Source organism: Gallinula chloropus (genome assembly GCF_964237585.1).
Source record: "Gallinula chloropus genome assembly, chromosome: 3".
Classification (NCBI taxonomy): domain Eukaryota; kingdom Metazoa; phylum Chordata; class Aves; order Gruiformes; family Rallidae; genus Gallinula; species Gallinula chloropus.
The window spans coordinates 42,961,078-42,983,293 of record NC_140087.1 but is presented as its reverse complement, the minus strand read 5'-3'; the positions used below and the strand labels follow the sequence as shown (position 1 = coordinate 42,983,293).

General features: G+C 37.9%; 1 protein-coding gene across 1 annotated transcript in view; it reads left to right on the top strand.

The window, feature by feature from the left end:
- LYST (lysosomal trafficking regulator) overlaps window positions 1-22,216 on the top strand; it is a gene marked incomplete at its 3' end in the record, with an annotated part of 61,364 nt that overhangs the window by 18,303 nt on the left and 20,845 nt on the right. The window contains exons 12-29 of the mRNA XM_084261786.1: window positions 250-394; window positions 1,168-1,341; window positions 3,031-3,191; window positions 5,166-5,356; window positions 6,844-7,089; window positions 8,333-8,506; window positions 9,031-9,180; window positions 9,778-9,915; window positions 11,608-11,806; window positions 13,018-13,149; window positions 13,387-14,020; window positions 14,455-14,632; window positions 15,502-15,671; window positions 17,094-17,324; window positions 18,201-18,367; window positions 18,867-19,019; window positions 20,367-20,558; window positions 21,185-21,363. Coding sequence (XP_084117912.1) covers window positions 250-394; window positions 1,168-1,341; window positions 3,031-3,191; window positions 5,166-5,356; window positions 6,844-7,089; window positions 8,333-8,506; window positions 9,031-9,180; window positions 9,778-9,915; window positions 11,608-11,806; window positions 13,018-13,149; window positions 13,387-14,020; window positions 14,455-14,632; window positions 15,502-15,671; window positions 17,094-17,324; window positions 18,201-18,367; window positions 18,867-19,019; window positions 20,367-20,558; window positions 21,185-21,363 — 3,614 coding nt within the window. The remainder of the gene's footprint in view (window positions 1-249; window positions 395-1,167; window positions 1,342-3,030; window positions 3,192-5,165; window positions 5,357-6,843; window positions 7,090-8,332; window positions 8,507-9,030; window positions 9,181-9,777; window positions 9,916-11,607; window positions 11,807-13,017; window positions 13,150-13,386; window positions 14,021-14,454; window positions 14,633-15,501; window positions 15,672-17,093; window positions 17,325-18,200; window positions 18,368-18,866; window positions 19,020-20,366; window positions 20,559-21,184; window positions 21,364-22,216) is intronic.

Sequence of the window (22,216 nt, the reverse complement as noted above, 5' to 3'; positions counted from 1 at the left end):
ATGTGATTGCAAACGTGAAGTGCTGAGTTAATGTCAAGCTCCTGTTTCATTATGAGACCTAGGTCTGTGAAGAATAAGACGTACTAGCTCACTTCAAAAAGCAAAAAGAAAACAAAAAACCCCACTAAACAGTCAACAGCTCTCTGCAGTACCTTACTATTTCTTTTCACACTTCATGGCTGGTAGGACAGGCATTGTTGTTATAGTGTGCTGTGTTGTAATTCTGTGTAAACATGTTTATATTTCTAGAAGAAACGAAGTCTGTAGGAATGGAATACCTAAGCCTGGGAGATAAACTCGTTGAAGATGGCTGTGTTCATATAGTTTCACTGGGTTCCAAAGCATTGATGATACAAGTCTGGGCAGACTTGAACACCGGAGCATTCATATTTCGGTATGGTGCATTAGTCCAAAAGCAGTCTTGTGAACATATGTATTGTCACTTCTAGTAGCAGCTTGCAGAGAATACTGGTGGAGAGTAGAGAGCTGATTTCTATAGCAGAGTCATCTTGCACACTGTTGGCAACACCAAGTAAATTTATTGCATACAGATCTACGGGATTGCTTCATTAAAATGTTAGTCTCTGGTCTTGTGTGTTTCATGTCGTTGTATATAAATAATTGCCCAGAGATGGAAGATCAGTCATAAACCATAATTGCAGTGCAAGGTAGCAATTCAAGTATTAATAAAGGACACAACAGATGTGAATATAAGCAAAAGCTTTGTAGCTGTAAGCTTTTACACTCCAGGTGTGAAAATTGCTGTTACTTAATACTTTAATCTTCTGAACACATTTTAGCCCTAATTTAGTTCTCCCAAGTAATGTATTCTTAAAACTGATCTAAAGCTGCAATTTTGGAACACTTCATTTCACAGCATTCAAAGCACCTGCATTTTTTCAACAAACAGAACTTAACTTTGCTCTAAAACAGGGATAATATCCTTATTTTCAATGTAAGCAGATTCACGCAGACAGGCTAACTGAGTTGAAACAGTAATGTAAAGATTTCCCTAGCTTATGTTGGGCACTCTAAGTAGAGCACTGTGTGGAAGTGAAGGAATGCAATCTGAAAGTAACAGAGGCCAAAATATTGCAGATTTGGAGCCTGGAAATGCAAATTTGAAAATAAACACACACACTTGTCTTTCCTTTTCTGTTACCATAGTATGTGCATGGATCCAAACGATGAGATGAAAGCTGGTCTGCTGGCACAGGCTGAATCTCCAGAGAATGTTTTCCTTGTGGGCAGGTGGCAGCATTTGGCATTAACATATCTGCAGCAGCCAGAAGGCAAGAAGAATATCCATGGCAAGCTGATGCTGTGGATTTCTGGTCAGAGGTAAAGTATACGTTGGTTGGAACTAGACTTTTTTTTTTCTTAAAAATGTTCTCTGGTAGTAAAAGATCAACAATATTTTGGTGTGAGCTGAAATTACAGTTGAGAAATCTTCAGGGGCTAGGAGAGGGGTGTCTTACACTTCTAGGAATTCCCTAGAAGTATCTAGAATGGTCTTGTTTGCTTTGAGAAGCTTCAGGTCACACCTTGGACTAATGCAAATGTCAATGTTTTTCACTGTGAAGGAGTTAAGTATTACAAGATTTTGAGTGAGATCCAAAAAAGCTGCGGCATGAAGTTAGCAGTAGGCATAATGTCTCTGGTGAGGTTAAAAATCCAAATTAAGGTGGAATAGTTCAGGTACTGGCAATATTGTTAAAAGTAGTGATGAAGAGGATATGGAGAGAAAGCAATCATGTTGCTCCCCTGAAAGAAATGGAGGTGAATATTTCAGGCAAAATCCTAACTGGCAGTGGAAGTACTGCTTTCACTGAAAACTGAAGGTCTGGGCTCCTGAATGAGGTACCTGTTACTAGATTGTGTGGGACAGGTTGGATGGGGCCCTGGGCAACCTTGTGTAGATCTAGGCCTGGAGGTTGGTGGCCCTGCCCATGGCAGCGGGGTTGGAACTCTATGATCCTTGGGGTCCCTTCCAACCCAGACCATTCTATGATTCTCCTGCATGAACTGGTCACTGGTTAGAGCAAAAGGAATTTATTAAATGTCATGGGGTTTGTCCTTTCTTTCTAAAGTCCAGACTGAAGACTTCCTTTGTGTCCTAAACACGAAGCCAGGGTTCCAAATGTTGTGTTGTAAACCAATTGGATAAGTCACAGAAATTCTTTATTATTCGTCTAGAATTTGGTCAGCAGACAAGCAATGCTATTAAAGACATTCCTAAAACTACATCTAGGAAAAATGCCGTTGTAGTTTTGGTTCCTGCAGTTAAACCTGGAACTATGAAGTAATAATACTTGTTTCAGTTTGTTCTTGAAACTACATGGAGTTAATTTGTAAGCAGAGTGATTTCCTCCTCATTGTTCAGTGTGTGCACGCTGATGTGCAGTAACATCCAAATGTGGAGCTACAGGGGAAACTAAAAATGCTACGATGCTCTGTACATGCTCAGTTAATGAGGCCCCTCTATGCAGAGAGTTAGTTGCTGATTTGTTCATAGTTAAGCTCTTCCAGGAAGCTTCCAATCACATTTACAGTCCAGTTGGTCTGCTTATGTAAATGAACACAAGGTTAATGGGATGCTTTCAGAAAGCATCAGGCTTATTGCCTGTGGCTGCACAGCACACTAGCTCTGAGAGTGTTCCCTAGTATAAGTAAATCCTCAACACTGTCTTCCAGCATATGTGAAACAGTTTTCATGATGTCTGTTAACATATTTAAAGGCCTTTGACTTTCTAGGAGTAGTAAAAATTCCTAAATTCGTAATGTTTTAGAGGTGTGTATAGTGTTCATAACATACAGTTTCTTTGAGGAGGAAGGAGTAACAGATCTAGGAAGTCTTGACCATATTGCAACTTGAATACATACATCATTATGTAACTGAGTTTTAAGGTGCCTAGAAGTTGAAGATGGCTTTAGTAATTTAAGGTTGCTAACAGCATTGCTCATCTAAGTACCTCAGCAGTTTTGATCACTTCTTAATATTTAAACTCTTTTCTTTATATGTGTTTTTAGGAAATGTGAGATTAATTTAGATTATGCACTGCCAAGGAAATCAAGCTTATCATCTGACAGTAATAAAACGTTTTGTATGATTGGCCATTGCACATCGTCTCAAGAAGAACTGCTTCGATTGTCGGGTAGATGGGATCTTGGGAATCTGCTGCTTTTTAATGGTACTTCTTTATGCTTTTTCTTCTTTAAATACATCTTCATTTCCTCTTTCCCCTGTGTTGCGGTTTAACCGCAGCAGTAATTAAGCACCAGGCAACTGTTTGTTCACCCCTCCCCCCAGGGGGTGAGGAGGAGAAGGGAAAGGAGAAAAAAAAACCTAACACAAAAAACCCAAAACAAACTTGTGGGTTGAGATAAAGACAGCTTAAAAGGATAACAAAGGAAGAGAACAACAATAGTAAGTGATGCACAAATGCAATTGCTCACCATGTGCAAAAGGGGGGATAAACCCAAAACCAATACAATCTAAGCAGTGATCCCACCTCCCGGCGGCTTCCCCAGCTATACCCCGAGCATGATGTTACATGGTAGAGAACATCCCTCTGGCCAGCTATCCTGTCTGAGCTCTCCCAGCTTCTTGTCCACCTGGCAGGGTGTGAGAAGCTGAAAAGTCCTTGACATAGTGTAAGTGCTACAACTGCCTGTCAACAACTAAAAACATCAGCATGCTATCAGCATTTAGTCTCATGATAAATCAAAAAAAATTACAATACTGGCTATTAGAAAGAAAATAAACACTTTGTCAGACAAAACCAGGGCAGCCTCTAAGGTCAGATGCTTAATTTTTTTTAAACATGCCAAGCTCTTACAGGAGAAGCAACAATACACAGGGACAAAGTAGGCAAGTATTTCTAATTTTTTTTTGTGTCCTCCCACTATTCTCCTGCTTTTTTTAGTGTTGCAATTGGCAACTCCAGTTACTCTAGCAGTGCTTTAAATTTCTAGAAATAATACTTTGAGGTAGGGGATGGAGAGATAGTGGTGCTTGCTCTGTTGTTTTTTTTTTTTCCTTAAAGCACTTTGTTTCTCCCAGCTGGAAAAGTTCATTTAAATTACCTGCTTCTAAACTACTAGTTTTAAGTTACTGAAAGCATATTAGAAAGTAATCAAAAGCTGAACCAATGAATACTCTTAGTTAAGCATGCTTATCTTCTGGAGCTGTTAAGGTTAGTTTGGGGTTTTCTCAGATGTATAGTTCTTCAAGTTTTGTCTAGGGGCATTTGCTTAGTGCTGAAGGCTGCAACCCTTCTGGTGATAATTTGACACTTCATGTGCAGTGGGCCTGTCAAGACTGCTGCACAAGTGAAATCTGTTTGCCAGGGTGTGGGGGGTGTGTAGGTGTTTTGTGTGTGTAGATATGGTGTATTTGTGCAGGCCATAGGTGAGATGCTTGTCATAAATGTGAGCCCCACCCGGTGAACATACATGGTCTGATTATAGACATTGCTGTGCTTACAGACAATATAATTGAGGTATTTGTAGAGCACTGGGCTTACTGCTGTTACAGTTACCATACACCCATACATTAGACATGAGTCCTTCTGGATGCTTCCATTGAATTTGCCTTCTCACAGACCTGAGACACGCTGTCTGGAAAGGGAAGGGAGATTAATTTGGCCTTCGACTTCCTACATATTTGTATTTCTTTTTCCTCCCTGTTGTAGGCAGCTTTAGTTGTTGTGTCCTCCTTGGTCACTCTACTCAGCTAACTGTCCATGTGGGGACCTGGGACTAGATGATCTCTGAGGTCCCTTCCAACCCAAAGCATTCTGTAGTTCTGTGATTCTATGTTGTAGCATGTTGTTGATATCTGTAACTTTGCTGTGCTTCGAAAAATTTGAGGACGCTTGGATAGATGATTCTTCAATTAAAATGTAATTGATTATTCAGAGATGTTAGGCCTCAGTTTGTGCAGATCATTTTCCTGATTTGGTTTCAGTTGCCTGTGCCACTGAATGATCTAGCCTGTGTGTCAGAAGTCATTGATATGTAGTAGCTAATAGTAAGCATTGGACTCTGTTTCTCATCAGACAGGCATCTTCCTTGTTAAGTCTCTGATGCAGTCTCCTATCCAATCTGTGAATTTTATTTTATTGTATACTTAAGACTTAAGAGCAGCTTCTCTGGATTTTTAGGTGCAAAGATTGGACCTGAGGAAGCATTTTACTTGTACACCTGTGGGCCGGACTTCACATCTGTAATGCCTTGTAAATATGGCAAAACATTGACTGATTTCTCTAAGTACATAAGTAAAGAGATTCTACAATGTGAACAAATTAAGGAGCTCTTCATGGCCAAAAAGGAAGTGGATGTTGGGCCTTTAATTGTAAGTAAGATGGTTTTTAATCTCCTAGAATTGATTAAGAACCTGGGAATGCATGTCCTGCTGTTTCCCAAAGTGCTTCGCAGGCAGGAGCAAATCCAGTTCCCATTAAAAACACAGCAGGGTTCTTCCCACTTAGTTCAGTGGGACTTGAACTCCACGCAGGGCGGCTGTTCCATCTTGCTTTGGGTTGGATTCTGATCAACTCCAAACATTCCAACTTCTATAATGCTGCGTGTTTCACCTATCAGATAAGCACGCATCTCCAAGGGCCTGAAGATGAATACACAGTGTTTCTTTTTGTTAGTGTAAAGCTTGATTAACCTTTTGACACTACAACTGAGGAGAAATGAAGATTTATGTGACTTTAACAGGAAGCAAAAGACTTCATCCCAATTCTTTCAGGGTTTTCAGAGGGAGTAAGTTTGCACCAAGTTTGGCTGAAAAGTAATTTTCCATGTGGCAGATCTTAGTTTTTCCTCATCTTTCCTGACTGAAACTCCTATGCCAGATGCATGTGTAAATATAATTGCAGTAGAAAAAGAATAAAATGAACCTCCTTATCAGTAAAGCCTGCTGTATTTCAGGAATTTTCTTTGTGCGCTAGTAATTCCTGCTCTATGAATTGTTTCCACCAGAGGGATTTTTCTTATCTTGTTCCATAGCAGTAGGCAAAGAGTCATTCCATCTGGATGTGATCCTTGTAAACAAGAGTACTAAACTTTTGAAGAGGTTAATCAGCAATGAATGGAATAAGTAAAAGCCTAAGCTTAAAAGCTGTGGGTCTGATTTGTTACTTTGCTTGGCAAAACTTAAAGTAACCAGAGCGAAGAACTATCTGTTCAAGTGATTAATTAAATCTCTGCCCTTTTGCATAGAATGCAAGAATCTTAAATTTAACTACTCCTCTTTTTTTTAAGAATGGCCCAAGTATAATGATTTTACATTTACTGTGAAAGTGAGTCAGTTACTTCCCATAGGAGCTCTGGTTTTGGTCTAAATCTCTTCATTAGAAATAAAACTTCTATTGAAATCCTCTTATGGCAAAGCTGGTTAAATGACTTGAGACAAACTTGTAGAAATTCGGGAAAAATAGCAGATCACTTTGTTTTGGACTTGCACTCTAGAAAGGGAAACAATTTTCCCAGTACCTTTGTAGACTCATTTTATTTTCAATTCATCAGTAACTTTTTATGTAAAATAGTTGTAATTATTCAGGTGGTGAGGAGGATACTTCATGGAATTTTAGTGCTTTCTTAGATTTCTGTGCTGTAGCTATTGTATACATTTACCAAAATTTAAGATTCCTGTTGCATTTTATTGCACATGCATCCACATGAAACTCAAGATCATACTAGTAGTTAAGTAGAACTTGCTGTTAAGTGGTTTTGTGTGAAGCTTTTTGTGTTTTGGGGGTGGTGGGTTGTTTTGGGTTTTGTATTTAACTGTCTTGGGGGAAAAAAAAAATGTATCAACTTGTTTTGTTTCAGGAGAGTCTTGCTGTTGTTTATACCACATGCTGCCCTGGTCAGTACACTATATATGAACCTGTTATTAGACTGAAAGGTCAAGCGAAAACTGTACCTTCTCAAAGGCCTTTCAGCTCAAAAGAAGTTCAGAGCAATGTGTTGGACTCTCATCACCTGAAGACACTTCAGTCTGCTGAATGTAAAACTCTTCAGGGTATACTACATGAAATTGGAGGAACCGGTGCATTTGTTTTCCTCTTTGCTAGGGTAAGAGGGCGGAAGGAGGAGGGTGCATGTATCTGTTCTCCCATATAAATTTTTCCTTGGATTTGGGCAACAAATCACATGCTTCAGCTGCCCTACTCTAGTCTGCATGCAATTTCTGAAGTGAATTTGTGGACAATACCTGTTGTCTTAAATAAACTTTATTATATAGATGTTTTTATAATTAAATTATAATCTTGCTACTATGTAAGATGTGATGCTACCTTTTGATTCAAGAGTGGGCTTATAAATGTCAAAAGAGATTATTCTTTGGACTGTTGTAGAACTGATCCTCTATTTGGTCTCTGATTTTTAAAAGGCACTTATAGAATGGTTTGGGCTGGCAGGGACCTCAGGCTATGTAGCTCCACCCCCTGCCATGGGCACGGACACCCTCCACTAGCCCAGGTTGCCCAAAGCCCCATCCAGCCCAGCCTTGAACCCTGCCAGGGAGATGCAGCCACAGCTGCTCTGGGCAGCCTGTGCCAGGGCCTCACCACCCTCACAGTCAAGAATTTCTCCCTCATGTCTAATGTCAATCATCCCTCCTTCAGCTTAAGGCCATTATGCTGTGTTCTGTTGCTACCTGCCCTTTTAAACAGCTCCTGTCCAGCTTTCATGTAGCCCCCTTAAGGTACTAGAAGGCTGCTCTGAGGTCTCCACATAGCCTTCTACAGGCTGAACAAGCCTAACTCCAGACCTCTGGCCCTCCTCTGGACTTGCTCTAACAGTTCCATGCCCTTCTTATGTTGGGGGCCCCAGTAGAGGGGCAGAATCCCCTCCCTTTACCTTCTAGTCACATTTCTTTGGATGCAGCCCAAGATGTGGTTGGCTTTCTGTGCTGCAAGCACACATTGCCAGGTCATGATGAGCTTGTGAACCAACACCCCCAAGCCCTTCTCAGGACTGCTCTCAATCCATTCTCTGCCTAACAGATTTCCAGAGTAAATTGCAGAGTTTATTCTTATTAGTGACTTAGGTATTTTATGAATGTGTGACTTAGTATTATAGCAAGAAGAAATTGGTGCCTTCTAAATAAATTTGAACAGTTTTATTTCTTTTCTTAAAAAGGGATTCTTTTAATGGGACTCACATAGTATCTGAATGTACACGCATAAGCAGAATTGAAGGTTATGTACATACCCTCAAAAACTGTTTAAACTGATTTAAGACAGCAACAAAGTGTTTTTAAGACTTTTTTCCTAAATGTTTCTCACTTAAACTGTTCTGTTAAATTTGCCTCCAGGTTGTAGAGATAAGCAGTTGTGAAGACACTCAAGCTTTAGCACTACAGCTTATACTATCTTTAACAAAATACAACCAACAGAGAATACAGGAGATGGACAACTGTAATGGGTATTCTATGATTCATCGAGTGTTGATCAAACCAAAATGCATTGTTGGATTTTGCATGTTGAAGGTATAAAAAAAAACCCTTGATATTTTATTCAATGTTAGCACAAATTGAGAAAATTCTCTTACTTTAATTCTACATCTGAAGCTGTCTTCACAAAAGCAGAGCATTGATTTGGTGCAAGTCTAGTTTAGGAGTGTTTTGCCATGAACTAGGAACTCCTGATAGGTAAGGGGTGAAAAGAAAGTATTGAAAGACCCTGATTTCAGTAGAGATGGAGAAGAAGCAACCTTTTCTTCCACAGCAAACATCTTCATGTAAGTTGAAGCTTGTAAGCAATTAGTAAAATTATTTGAGTGTACTGGAAAATACTTGTGTTTTAAAAATTTGGTACTGATGTTCTAAGAATGAAGCTGCTTAAATGTCTCCAGTGGGATAACTAAACTCAGGAACTATTTTCAAAACTGAGCAGGCAGATGTCTGCCTTTCCTATCAAGTTTGTATTTGCACAGATTTTTTAGATATATTGCATAGGACAACTGTACTGCTCTGTGCTTATAACATTGAAATCAGCTTTCCCTCTCTTTAAGACTCTTCTTGAAGGATGCTGCAGTGATGAGATTCTCTATGTAAATGAAAACGGGCAATTCATGCTTGACACGGATTCCACTGCAGTTATCCAAGATGTTCAGTTGTTAGAAGAGCTGCTGCTTGACTGGAAGATCTGGTCTAAAGCCAAGGTAATTCATTTAATTTTGGGAAATTAAGCCTAGAAGTCAGTATTTTTGAAGTGATAAAATATTGAGGCCTGAAATTAATGTTGTATGGAAGTTATATGGAAGTTATATGTAAGGAAATACTAAAACTTTCTAAAATTAATGGTCCTTATTGTTCTTTGAATAATTGGTAGTAGCATCAAGCTCCCATAATCAATATCATTACTGTATTAAATTCTGTAAGTGTAATTTATGTAAGTGTCTTGTCAGTTGAATGGATTAATATTTTAAGGAAACTTGTTAAGTCTGAGGAAGACCTACTTCCCTCTGGAGTTAAACTGTTGAAAATAACCATCTAGCATTAATTTATAGCAAAGAGTATACAAAACTAGCTTTAATGAGAAGTAACTCCTTTGTAGCTCACTTGTTAAAATATGCTTAATTTTGTACAGTCATAACTTTTCTGGTAGTTTCTAGTTGTGACCTGACCCTCTACAGTCATTCAGTTTTTTATTAAGTATAAAACTTGAGTTGGTTACGTTGCCAAACATGTTTTGTTCTCAGTGCATAGACTCAGAAGTTTTTTTGAAGCTATGTTTCCTGATTTGTTTTGTTTTTCAGCAAGGAGTTTGGGGAACTCTGTTAGCAGCTCTAGAAATCCTTATCAGAGCTAACCATCACCAACAGATGTTTAACATTAAACAGCTCTTGAAAGCTCAAGTGGTCCATCACTTCCTGCTAACTTGTCAGGTGCTGCAGGTACTTTCACTCTGAAATCTTTGTGTTTGGCAAATGCTCAGTTTTCCTTGAGGAGGGGGAAGAGACTAAATGCTCTGGAAAAATTAGAGACCCCTGTAATGAGTTTCAAAAGGCCTTGTTGCTCTAAACTGATACAGCTCCCTGCTAGGTGCTCTATTTTCTGCTGGAGAGAAGGGTTAAGAGGTCTGGTACGGGTTGAAAACTGAGGCACTAGGTTACTTGCACAATTCTTAATGACTAGGAGCTGCAGTGAATTGTGACCTGTCTGTGAAAACCTCAGATATTTCTTACTTGTTCAAGCCTTCATTGCTGAAAACTATAGATAATGTGCAAGTAGCAGAAACTGCCTGTCCTCTGTCCCACCAGAGCTATAGGGCAACTGGCCTACAGTGCTCAGAGCACTCCACTCAAACCTTTGACCCAGTAGTAGCTTCCTCCATGGCATGGAGAGAGCCATTCTAAAAAGGACTTCAGTATACTTCAGCCCTTTGATAGACACTCCTTGGGAATGTGAGTGTGGAATTGTTTCCTGCTTATAGTATGTACTCATTTGTGAAAATATGTACTGTAATCCCTCTTTTCTACACTGTGTTTTCTGTCTTGCGTTCTTTTCTATTCTGAGTTTCTCACTCAAACACATTAAATGCATTGATTGGTTTTCCCCCCTTTAATGATTTTTCTTAATGTCTTTTTATAATTCTTATTGTTGTAAATTTTTTATGTCTTTGTTTTTATGTGCTGTTACCTACATTTGGAACTTGTTAGTGGTAAAGTTAACTTTTAAAAATTGTATATTAATGTAAGTGCCTAGATACAGACTGTTGTGTAGTATTTTCCCTGCCCTTTGTACACAAGTACAGAAACCCACTAACGTACATGCCAATTGGGAAAAATTTAGTTTCTGCAGTTAAAAACTACTTAAAGTGCCCAACATTATTTTGGCAATTTTGGGGGAATGACAGAATGGAAGACAAAACTGTTCTCTTCAAAAACCTCATTTAACTTCACTTTACGTTTTTGTTCAGCAGTCTCCGTTAAGGTGCTTAGGAACCAAAAAGGAGGTGAATTTTAGTGAAGTTAAAAGCAAGTTAGTCACCATACTCTCATTATAGTGAGGTCTCCAGCAAGTTTCTTGAAGTCCTGTTTGAATCATCGTTCAGTTATTAGATTTTATTCAAACAACTGTTGTCTACCCATATAGAATGCTTGATCAAGCAGAAATTATAATTATCAATGAATTCTCAAATGTATATGTCTAGAAAATTGGCCACTAAAGTGGAAATGCAGAAGACCTGGTGTGGCACTGTTCAGAAAGTTCTTAATACATCTGTGCTGTTAGTATTAGCAACTATTATAATTCCTCTACAAATATGTAATGCAGAGAGTAAACTACACTTTAAATGGTGATTCATATCCTAAGGCTCCAGCATTTCAAGTCAGAGTAGCATAGTATGCAGGAGATGTTAATTTTCTAAAAATAAGCACACGTAGCACTGACAATATTTTTGTCTGAATTGAGTGTGCTGGACTTGGGTAACACTGAGTAGGTGCAGTAGCTCCCCTCAAATTGAAGAGTACAGGCTTTAGTAGTAAAGTTTTTTCTTGTCTCCTATTACAGCATGACAACTTGCGAGTACTTCTGTCAAATTAAAAATACAAACAACTTACAGTTGTGCTGTTCTTCCTTTCTAGGAACATAAAGAAGGGCAGCTTGCATCCCTGCCTCGGGAGGTCTGTAGGTCATTTGTGAAAATAATTGAAGAAGTACTTGGATCTCCCCCAGACTTGGAATTGCTGACGTTGGTCTTCAATTTCCTCTTAGCAGTTCACCCTCCCACTAATACCTACGTTTGTCACAATCCGACCAACTTCTACTTTTCCCTGCACATAGGTAGATACGCCACATTTAACTAGAAATATAAGACAAAAGTCTAGTCATAACTAATGTCTAAAAAATCTGCTTTCACTCTTATGAATTACAATTTTGTGAATGTATTCTTTGATTGCTGTATTGTAATAACTACATAAATTATTGAACTATTGGGACTTCAAAAAGTAAAAGTAGCTTCTGGTATTGAGAGATACTAAAGTTAGACTTTGTTTGCTTGACTTGCTAGGAGAGCTTTCTTCTGTCTACAGCCATAGCTAATCTCTCTGGTAGTTATGTCTTTAATGAAAGTTAGTTTCATGCTGCTAAATGGAATGCATAATACCTGTTGGCTGTATAGACATGTTTGCCTGTAGCAAATGTTATAGAAAGAAAAATGTCCAAATCACCTGTAAATTAAGCTTCTGCAGCAATATGTGTATATGGTCCTGTCTCCTCTTTCTTGTTTCCCACTACTGAATTCCTAAAAAAATGTGTGAAATCAGTTGCACTGCAAGTCATTGCCTGGCACCATCAATACGCTGCATACAAGGTATTGAAAAGATCCATGTGCTTTGAGGAGTGTGGATCTAGAACTGTCTTTAGTAGATCTGTACTAGATGATTGCTTTGGCAAAATGAGTGCTATGAGCTTTAATGAATTTCTTTTTTCTTTTAAAAAATGAGAAACTCGATGCTTCAGTACATTGTGCATTCTTAGCAGTAACTTAGAACACATCATCCAGGTTTGAAATGTTTTCTCTTTTTGCAGATGCCTGTGTGCTTCTGGTTTTAGGACTCAGTTTCAAAGGCTGTACAGTTTTTATTCTTTATATCTGTTCTCTAATTCTAACAGATACAGAATTCTGAGTAAGAGTAGAATGTGCTTTTTGATACTTTGAGCTGTATTAACTGAGCCTGTTTGAGAACAGTCACTTGATTTTGACATGTCAAAATCCGGTTATAACTGGTTGTGTGCCTGCAAGGACTATATTTAAGCATAGTTACATTAGACAGGCATAATGACTTCAGTGTTCTGAAGTGAGTCTTAAAGGTTATCATTAAAACCAAAAACTGTTCTCAAGTGCTTTTTCTCAGATGCACCTGAGTTGAGCATTTCTCATTAGCCCCCAGTGATCAGCTTGCAGTGTGACCTGGCTACTGAGAGTCTATATATATATATCAAGAATGCAAACTTTAAAAGCTTTTATGTAACTCTTCCTCTTTTCTTTCTAGATGGCAAAATTTTTCAGGAGAAAGTTGAATCACTTATGTACCTGAGAAATTCCAGCAGTGGTGGGAAGTCAATAGAGAGTTCTGCATTTGTGATTACAACTCCAACTGGATTTGCAGCTCTACCACTGGAAGGTAAAACAGAATTTGTGCTTAAGCTTTTGTTTAAGCTCCTTGACAATGAGAAATAAATGCTAAATAAAAACATATAATCTAAGCAAGTTTACCAACACTTACAAAATGGGAGTGGAAACAAATTACGCAGATTTCTAACTTAGCTGCTGTATATTTCAGATGATACATGACATAACTACTTTCTCTGTGTCATCAGTGTAATAATACCTTTTACAATTGATGTCTTTATTTCTCTAGAGAGTGCTTCCAGGGCTAGTGCACAGCAGAAGATGAGCACTCAGATACCGAAAAGGCTTTGCAAAAGCTTGCCAGCATCTCCTACTTCCTCACCTCAAGTTCATCAAAAAAGACTAACTGAAAGAATGGGAAGGAGTGTTGATGATCTGCAGATTTTGGGCAAGCGTGACTACATTGATCTTCAGGGTAGAATTGGTTTTGTAGGAAGTTCTGAAACCATAAAGAGAGTACAAGAAGAACTCTTTCTCAGCAGTTGTGAGTCTGCAAAAACAGTTTGTGACTCAGAGTTAACATCTGCTGAAACGTTTGAAGATATTGCAAAAGAAGAGTTATCTGAAAATGCACTTGAAAGTAAAGAAGCAGAGGCAGACCTGAAATGTAATGAAGGTGGTGGTGCTGCAGCTGAGCCACTGATACCTCGTCCAGACAACTTGAAAGGACTGTCTTCACTTCAGAAGAGTCAGAATAATTTTTCAGGGTTGGGCTTAGCGTTTTCTGTTCATGGAGGATCATCAACCATTGCTTGCTGGCCAAGCTTTGCTGACAAGAATGTCCTTCCTGAAGACTGGGAGAGTCTTGCTTTTTCTTCAGCTAATGAGAATACCCAAAACACACTGGAAAGTCCTGATGATAGGTAAACAGATAAGCAAAAGAATAAATTAGCAGCTCAGTACATGAACTTTAATTTCACAGTTCTTCATCTTGATTGTTACAAAAGTTGGAAGCCTGAAAATTAAGGAAATGTTTTCAGTGGCTGTCATAAACAATTAAGCTTTTAGTCTATAGAATTGTGTTATTCACAGCAAATTTTAAAAATCAGGAATTTTGCTGCCTTTGGTAGGAGTGAGAACTTGCTATGCCAGCTCACAAAAAATGCCAAGCAAGTAGTTCTGGTAATATTATGCTTTTTGTCCTTTACCATCCAGAAATAAGGTTAATGAGTGGCAATAAGTACTGAAGAAATATTTGACAGATATTTCCCCCCCCACCTCCTGCCCCAGAGTAGCTAACAATTAGGCATTTTTTCAGTGTTTCCTGTTGTGGTAAAACATATTCCTTTGGTTTCAGATGTACAGAAGATTGTCTTGTGCTTATCTGTTGTGGATTATATGACCTGTTGCGTGGAGTCCTCCTAATCCTACCAGATATGATGCTAGAAGATGTGATGGACAAACTCATCCAACCTGACTATCTTATAGTTCTTGTGAACCACCCATCTCCTCTTATACAGCAAGGCGTCATTAAAGTAGGCCTATATAAAATGTGTTCAGCTAAAAATTTTTGAAGTAGCTTATTTAACATCTTGGGAACATGAAGTTATGTGATGTTTGCTTTCTTTTTTTTCTAGTTTTCTAGGTTTACTTCTGAACTTTAAGATGTTTCCACCCATGTAGAGTAAAACAACACAAGCATAGATTTTTTTTTTTCAATAGATTAATATGGCCTGTGGTCAAAGCCAGAGGGCTTAGGAGTGTGACAGCATTACTGATATGATGGAAACAACAATGCAGAAAAAGCTTGTGACTGTATCTCCAACACAAAACACAGATGCATTATGTTAAACTGAGGTGCAGGCACACTCCTCACACCGCTGACTTTGAGTGACTCTGTGGAATCATCCACACATTAGTTACCTAAACGTGGACTTGAGGCTTCAAAATGTTTTCAGGCGTTTTTGTAGTATTGACAAGGGCCTGGGTGTTCCTGGATGGTAACATTATGTTGATTGTATTTTAATGTAAGGAATAAGATTACATGGCTTTACCAACAGCATGATCCAAAAAATCCTGCTTGCACTTGTATATGCACGGAAGTATAGGATTTAATAATTATAAAAGTTTGCACATATTTATGTGTTCTGTAACAGTTCTCTGTGTGATTTCATCTTCCCCAAACTTGACTGGAATCCCAAGAATCTTCAGATTGAAAGGATAAAGTCAGCTGTAATTTCTAACAATGGCAGTGTAGCTTGCAGTTGCAGTAGTGCAATTGATGTTTCTAATCTAGAATTTTAAAAATCTTTATTTCAAACTGTTCAAATCAGGTGAGTTCTTAACTTTCAAGGCAGTTACTAAATGTTTAAATCTTATATCATAATTATGCATTTATTTTTAGTTGTTGGATGCATATTTCAACAGAGCAAGGAGGGAGCAGAAGGAGAAGTTTCTAAAGAATCGTGGCTTCTCCTTGCTAGCCAACCAGCTGTACCTTCATCAGGGGACTCAGGAAGTTGTGGAGTGCTTTTTGGAAATGCTCTTTGGCCGCTCTGTTGGCTTGGATGAAGAGTAAGTAATGCTATGGTTTTGCATCCTGTAATTTAATGTTTGAACTACAAGCATCACACTTTGCTTCTAGAGGCAAGGATGTGTTAGCTTTCTAATTCAAATTCTCATCCAAGTAGTCAATAACCATAAAGTTCCTTGGAAATGGTTTTGAAATGTTCTGCTTGTAGCTTTAACATCTGAATGTATTAAACTTATGACTGTTATCTGGCCCTTAAACTGTAAGCAACTTCATCTGATGGGTGCTCTCAGCTGGAATTTTCTAAACCCTCAGCCCTTCTGAGGGCCTCAGAGGCCTTTGCACTTCGAATGTCCTGTAATCAGTTTAGCTCTCCCTGTTCTTTCTGATCCTATGTGAATGTCTGATTTACATCCTTAGAAGTCTTAAGGAGTAGCCACTAGACTTCTAGTGGATTTTGGTAGGTGATTAAGGAAAAAGCTTGATACCATGACTGCTGCTTTGGCTTGGCCCCGAGTTTAAATTTGTATTTCCTTCAGGGAAAATCCCACAAATACACTATTTCCCTGAACCAAAGATCTACTTCATGTTGACAGGAGAGGAGGTTTCTTGTAAGCAGACAATTATCTAAGTAAATTTTATTTTTATAATTAGCATAGCTGCTTAATGATTGTGCAGGAAGAACATGCATCTGAAGTGTAGTCAACAGTGTAAAAACCTTGTAAAAATCTCCTGCTAGGTTCCTGCCTCTGCAAGATCTGTAGTCAAACAACTTCTGTCTGTTGGCCTGATCTTCAGACACCCCTTCCCACTCCAAATATTCCTATTTAATTGCAGGACCCAAACCTGGCTGCTAAACTAGCACCAAAGCAGAGAACTTATTTCCTCAGTTTTGATCATGGAGCTGGAAAGGAAACTTATACACAATCCTAAAAGAACCTCAACCATAACAGTTGTGTGGTGGGCTGGTAACCTTAACATAGTAATCCAGTTTATTAATGCACAAATAATACAGGGTGTGAGGCACTGTTCCCAGTTCTGCAGTTGCAATAAGCCAGAAGTTGTCAAACCTGCTGTCAGTCAGTATATTATATCAGTATAATATAAGCTGCATCTGGCTTCCTGATACTGCCTGTGCCAGTTGTAATACTTATTACTGGAAAGATGATGAGTCATATTTTTCTGTGCTGATAAAAAAACCCCCAACCTCTCTTTTAATGAAATATATATTGTAGACAGTAGTTAGTTGAAGCTTCAGTACACCTCTGAGAAACTTTATTTCCTTATGGCTCTTTGAAGTGTTTATTTTGCTCTTATTTCCTTTAGCAGGCAGGCATTGTTCCTGCAGTGAATGTAGGAAGCTGCCATCTATGTCCTTGTCAAAATACTGGTATAGAATGGTATTCCAGTTGCATATACCAGTTTGGTATTTTAAGGATGTCACTCACTTGTACTTATTTTAATAGGTTTGATCTGGAAGATGTCAAGAATGTTGGACTCTTTCAAAAATGGTGTGTCATTCCTGTTCTGGGTCTTATAGAGAACTCTTTGTATGATAATGTTCTCCTGCATAACAGCTTCTGTCTCCTGCTGCAAATCATAAATTCCTGCTCAAAAGTTGCAGACCTGCTGCTTGATAATGGTTTGCTCTACGTGTTGTGTAATACACTGGCTGCTCTCAATGGACTGGAAACAAAGTGAGTATTGTATCAGTTGCTATAAAATAGCCCAGGCAGAGCCTTAAGTCTAGCAAAAATCACCCTAATTTATATATTTGCTATACCTTCTAAAATGCTCAGAGAGCATGTACAAAATAACATTGATTTTGAGGTTTCAGCTTTAATGATATCTGTAAGTGAAAGCTAATGCTTAGCAGTTCAGTTCAAACAATAGAAAATGTTCTTTCTGTGTCTTAAAATGGTGTTTCACTTAAAAATTTAACATGCAAGTTTGTCATATCCTGTACATTTGGGTTACTTTTCCTAATAAAATTCACCAGAACAATAAGCCCAGGTGATGGTAGCATTCTACTGTATCTATAGCCAATGTCAAAACTGCAGGAAGTCTGTCCTGTGCTGCCTGTGACTTAATATTTGATTTTGAGTAGCTTAAATGACTTGCAAACATTCTGTACTTCAAGAAAGGTTATACAATGAGAAGTGGATTTTAAAAATTTATTTAATTAGCTGGTATACTGAAGAAATGCAGATTTCTTTTTTATCCCTGTATAGTTTTAATTCAGCATGGTACAAAATGAGATGCTGTGCCAGTTTTATTGTTTTTGAGAAATACAGGATTTCAGCTTAGAAATCTGATGATAATCATCATTGCTTTTCCACTAAAACTTGGCTATAATCTTAATGTTAGCATGTCTCAATGATTTGCAGACATCCAATCTGTAGAAGTTAATACTAAAGATCTGTCCTGCCTTCAGCAATAACGTTTTTCTATGAAATACAACATAATATTAGGTAGGGTTGGCAGAAGCAGTGAGGGGAATAGTAATGGGTCTTGTTATGGGTTACAGTCTACTAGAATTGTCATGTTTCTGGTAACTACAACTTTGTTTGCAGCATTCCCTTGAATGACTACAAGTTACTTGCATGCGATATACAACAGCTGCTGGTAGCAGTTGCAATTCATGCCTGCAGCTCCTCAGGTTCTCAATATTTTCGTGTTATTGAAGACCTCATTGTGCTGCTGGGTCATCTTCAAAATAGTAAAAATGCAAGGATGCAAAGTAAGTTATCTGCTTATTTTTGGGGTCCCGGGACTGGAGAAGTAAAATCCCTTCCCCTTTGATTTATTTGTTTTTTTTTAATTTAAATTAATGTTTCCTGCTGAGGGAGAAGGGCGAGTTTTCTGGTGATGGATCTTCTTTCTCTTCTAAGTGGTTCTCACAGCATAGTTTTCCTCAGGAACCTGCCTTCTGGTAAAGAATTGTGTACTGCTAATCTGAACAGTGACTGTAAAAGTTCATTAAGGGTATTTAAATGGAAATGTTGATACAGTTTCATTTAGCTTATTTCAAAGTAATCAAATTCAATGGCTTTTCCATGAGAACTCACTGTATATGTGGAATAGTGAGGTGCCTTTCTATGTGACTTCCTTGGAATAGAGAATTTTACAGCACTTGACACATTTTGTTGTTGTCTTTTACTTTACAAACATCTGGTAAAAATTCTTGATTATTTGTAAAGAATGAATGTCATCTGTTCTTTGTATGCCCCTCTCTGTAGATATGGCAGCTGTTCTACAGTTAAGAGTTCTTCAAGCAGCTATTGAGTTAATAAAAACTACAGCAAGCCAAGATGCTCAGGAGCAGGCTGGTTCAGTCCCATCACCATCTGCACCACATCGCGCAATGTTTCAAAAGCGTAAAGGCATTGCTGGTAAGTAGCACAAGTACTGTATTCTTGTACTTCCCTCCTGTGTATATTACTTTCAAACTGTAATTTGAGTGGTACAACAAATGAGTCTTGTTGCTTTGCTGCTTCTCTCAATTTGCTTTAGAAATCAATATATATGTTAGAATAGCACAGCCTGTATCCGTTTTGAACTTCGGGGTTTTTTTGTATTGGGGGGTAGTGTTGTGTGAAAAGATAATCTTAGGCACCTTATTCTCACTGTGGTGTTGAAAGCCAGATATTACCTTCTTTTGATAGTTCTCTTGATTTCACAAGTTGCATAGTAAAGATGTTTTAAAAGTAATTCATATGAGCCAACTTCACTGGAGTAAGGAAATAGCAAAATGAAGATAGTGCTGGTAACTCTAGCATAGCTGTGATGTGGGATTTGCTTTGTTGCACAACTCTTAATGATCATCCTGAAGTAAATATCTGGCAGTCCTAATTAATAGTTGAGAGTGTGAGATTCCTAGATTCTGCTGTGGTGGTGCTTGTAAAATGATTGTGCAGTAATGCTTTCTCTGTATTTGTTGGCTTGTGAGTCATTCTGTAAAGGATTTGGAGTCTTCTGGCTGGAAATTGATTTTGTATTTTTCTCCCTGAAATGAAGCTGCACTTAATACTTCATAGAAGATATAACTTCAAAACTTGACATGAATTGCAGTTGTTTAAAACACCAAAACAAGCCATTATTTTTTTTATTGTGTTTCTACTGATATGGTCAGTTTGAGGTCCCTCTCCATCAGCCCAGTAAATGTAGTGAAAACATTTTTATATTGGTGAATCTGGTAAGGCACCGAAGATTAAAATAGATAGCTATTTCTGAAAGAAGCAGATAAAGGGAAAGCCCACCAGTTAATTTCAATAACATTTTAAGGAATATTGTGAGTTTGAAATACTACTACTATCAAAACTAGTAGCAATGGGTATGACACAAAATGTGTTTGTTTATAAGCTGTTAATATAACTGACTCCTTGTGCTGGTAAAGCTAGTTTATAGCTGATAATGCAGTATTTTTTGTTGTGTAATTAATTTTAATCCTTTAAAAACAGGAATAGAAATAAATTTTAGAATCTGCGTTACATAAAAATATGAAAGCTATACAATAAATCTGATCTTGAGACTAACTTGTTTCATGGTATAGCTTCTTGAATTTTATATGTTCAAATTGAAAACCTCCTAAGAGACAAACACCTAAATGATGCTTGTATTCTGTTCAGTATTAAAGGGTTTCAAATGTTCTATTTAAGTGATGTGAATTCTTTGGATAAGAGAATGATTAATTTTTTGTGCCCTTCAGTAGGATGCTATTAATGCTTCTCTATTTAAAGGCTCCAGAAAGTTTTCACTTGCTCAGTCTGATGCTCTGCTGATGAAAATGCGCTCGCTAGCAAGTGAGGAATTCAACATGATGATGCAGCGGAGAATGAGCCAAGAAAATCCCATCCAAGCCACTGAGGCTGAGTTTGTACAGAGGTTACAGAGGCTAACTGTTTTAGCTGTTAACAGGCTCATTTATTTAGGTAGGATTTCTCTTCTGTTTTGACAGAGCCAGTATAATAATAAATGAAAAACAGATTCTTGCTTTTGGAGTGTTGAGGTGTTTGAGAAGAAAGTAAAACTATTAATACTACTTTAATGGCTTTAACCATGAAACATCACTTTGCCAGTGATTTGTCTTACAGTATTATGTAACTGACAATCTGGACACAGTTTTTAGCTGAATGGACTGAACAAGTTATTTAATTCTATGCTTGTCTGTTCATGTGTTAACTGCCTGAATTATTACCTGAAGATTTAACTCTGCCAAAGGGAGCATCTGCTCTCTTAATACGCATCAGTTGGCAGATTTCTGTGAAAGGGTGACATTTGTTAGCAAGGCTTCATGGCTTTGGGGACTAGTTCAAATTCCACAGAAGGAAGAGAATGAGTTTAGCATGTGGGGCAAAGAGTTGAACAGTTCTGTGACTAACTGTAAATGCTGAACAAATTGGTTCATAAGGGAATTGAAATAAGAAATTCTTTTTTATACTTAAAGTATGTTAAGTATAGTAGTAAGAGCAATATTTGATTGAATGACAACTGAAGGACAATAGGATTGTCTTGCCTGAGATGTTACTGATCAGTATGTGCCCCTTTTAAATTTAAGCATCCACTGAGGAGTGCCTTGATGTACTGGGAATAACAGAAACCACAAGTCAGAGCAGGCTTTCAGCATCCCAGCTGGAAGTTCCTGAAGAGGAAAGCCAGCAAGAACTGCCTACCAGAACAAATCCATTTCTTAAAGAAATGTTCAAAATGTTGGTGGAAGGAATCAAAGTATCTATTGTAAGTAATTACATGTTGTCCCCATTAATGTTTCATAAGGCTCCTTTATTAGGAACTTCTCATGCATGATGTCTTCTGTCCATAAATGCTTTTCTTACTGCCTTATCTTCAGCTTCTCAGCTATTCTGCAGATGTAAAATAAATGTGTGGGGTTTTTTTACCTTAACATTTAGCGATGTTCTACTTCTTAACAAGCACACAAAGATAAAATTCGTTTCTGAATTGTGTCCATAATTTTTCTTTTGACTCCTGAACCTTGAGGTTTTTTGGTGCCTGTGAAACCACAGATCATAGGAGAGCAATTTGCCTGCAATATATTTAAAGTCAGTGATGTAACTGGGGGACATGGTTGGGACTGACATGGATGACAGCTCTCTTTGTTGTTGTTGTTGTTGTTGTTGTTGCCAAAGGGTTGAGAGTTTTCTAGTATACAGGTGTTAGCTTTTCAAGCTTTTGAGGAGATCAGGTTTTGCTTGGGTAATTTGAAATGGTTTTACTGGAAAACTGAACTTACTGCCTCTTGCCTCTATTTCTCTACAGTCACTTTTATAAAAAGTAGCTCAACCTAATTTTCTTTCTAGCTCTGGAAATTTAGTTTTGTTAGTGTGTTACCTTTGCATCATACTTGTAGTACTCTTCAAAGATGGCAGGTTTCTTCTCATGAGCACAAGAACCTGGTTTCTAGTCTTTTGAGGTAATCCACCCAGAAACTAGTAATTATTGTAGAAGGGGTGTTCATAAAAATAAGCAAATAAAAAACCCTTTAACTTTTTTTAAACCCACTACATAACGATTTTCATTTTTGGATTGTTGTGTAGTACCTTGACCTGAATATCTACTTTAGCTGTGTTCT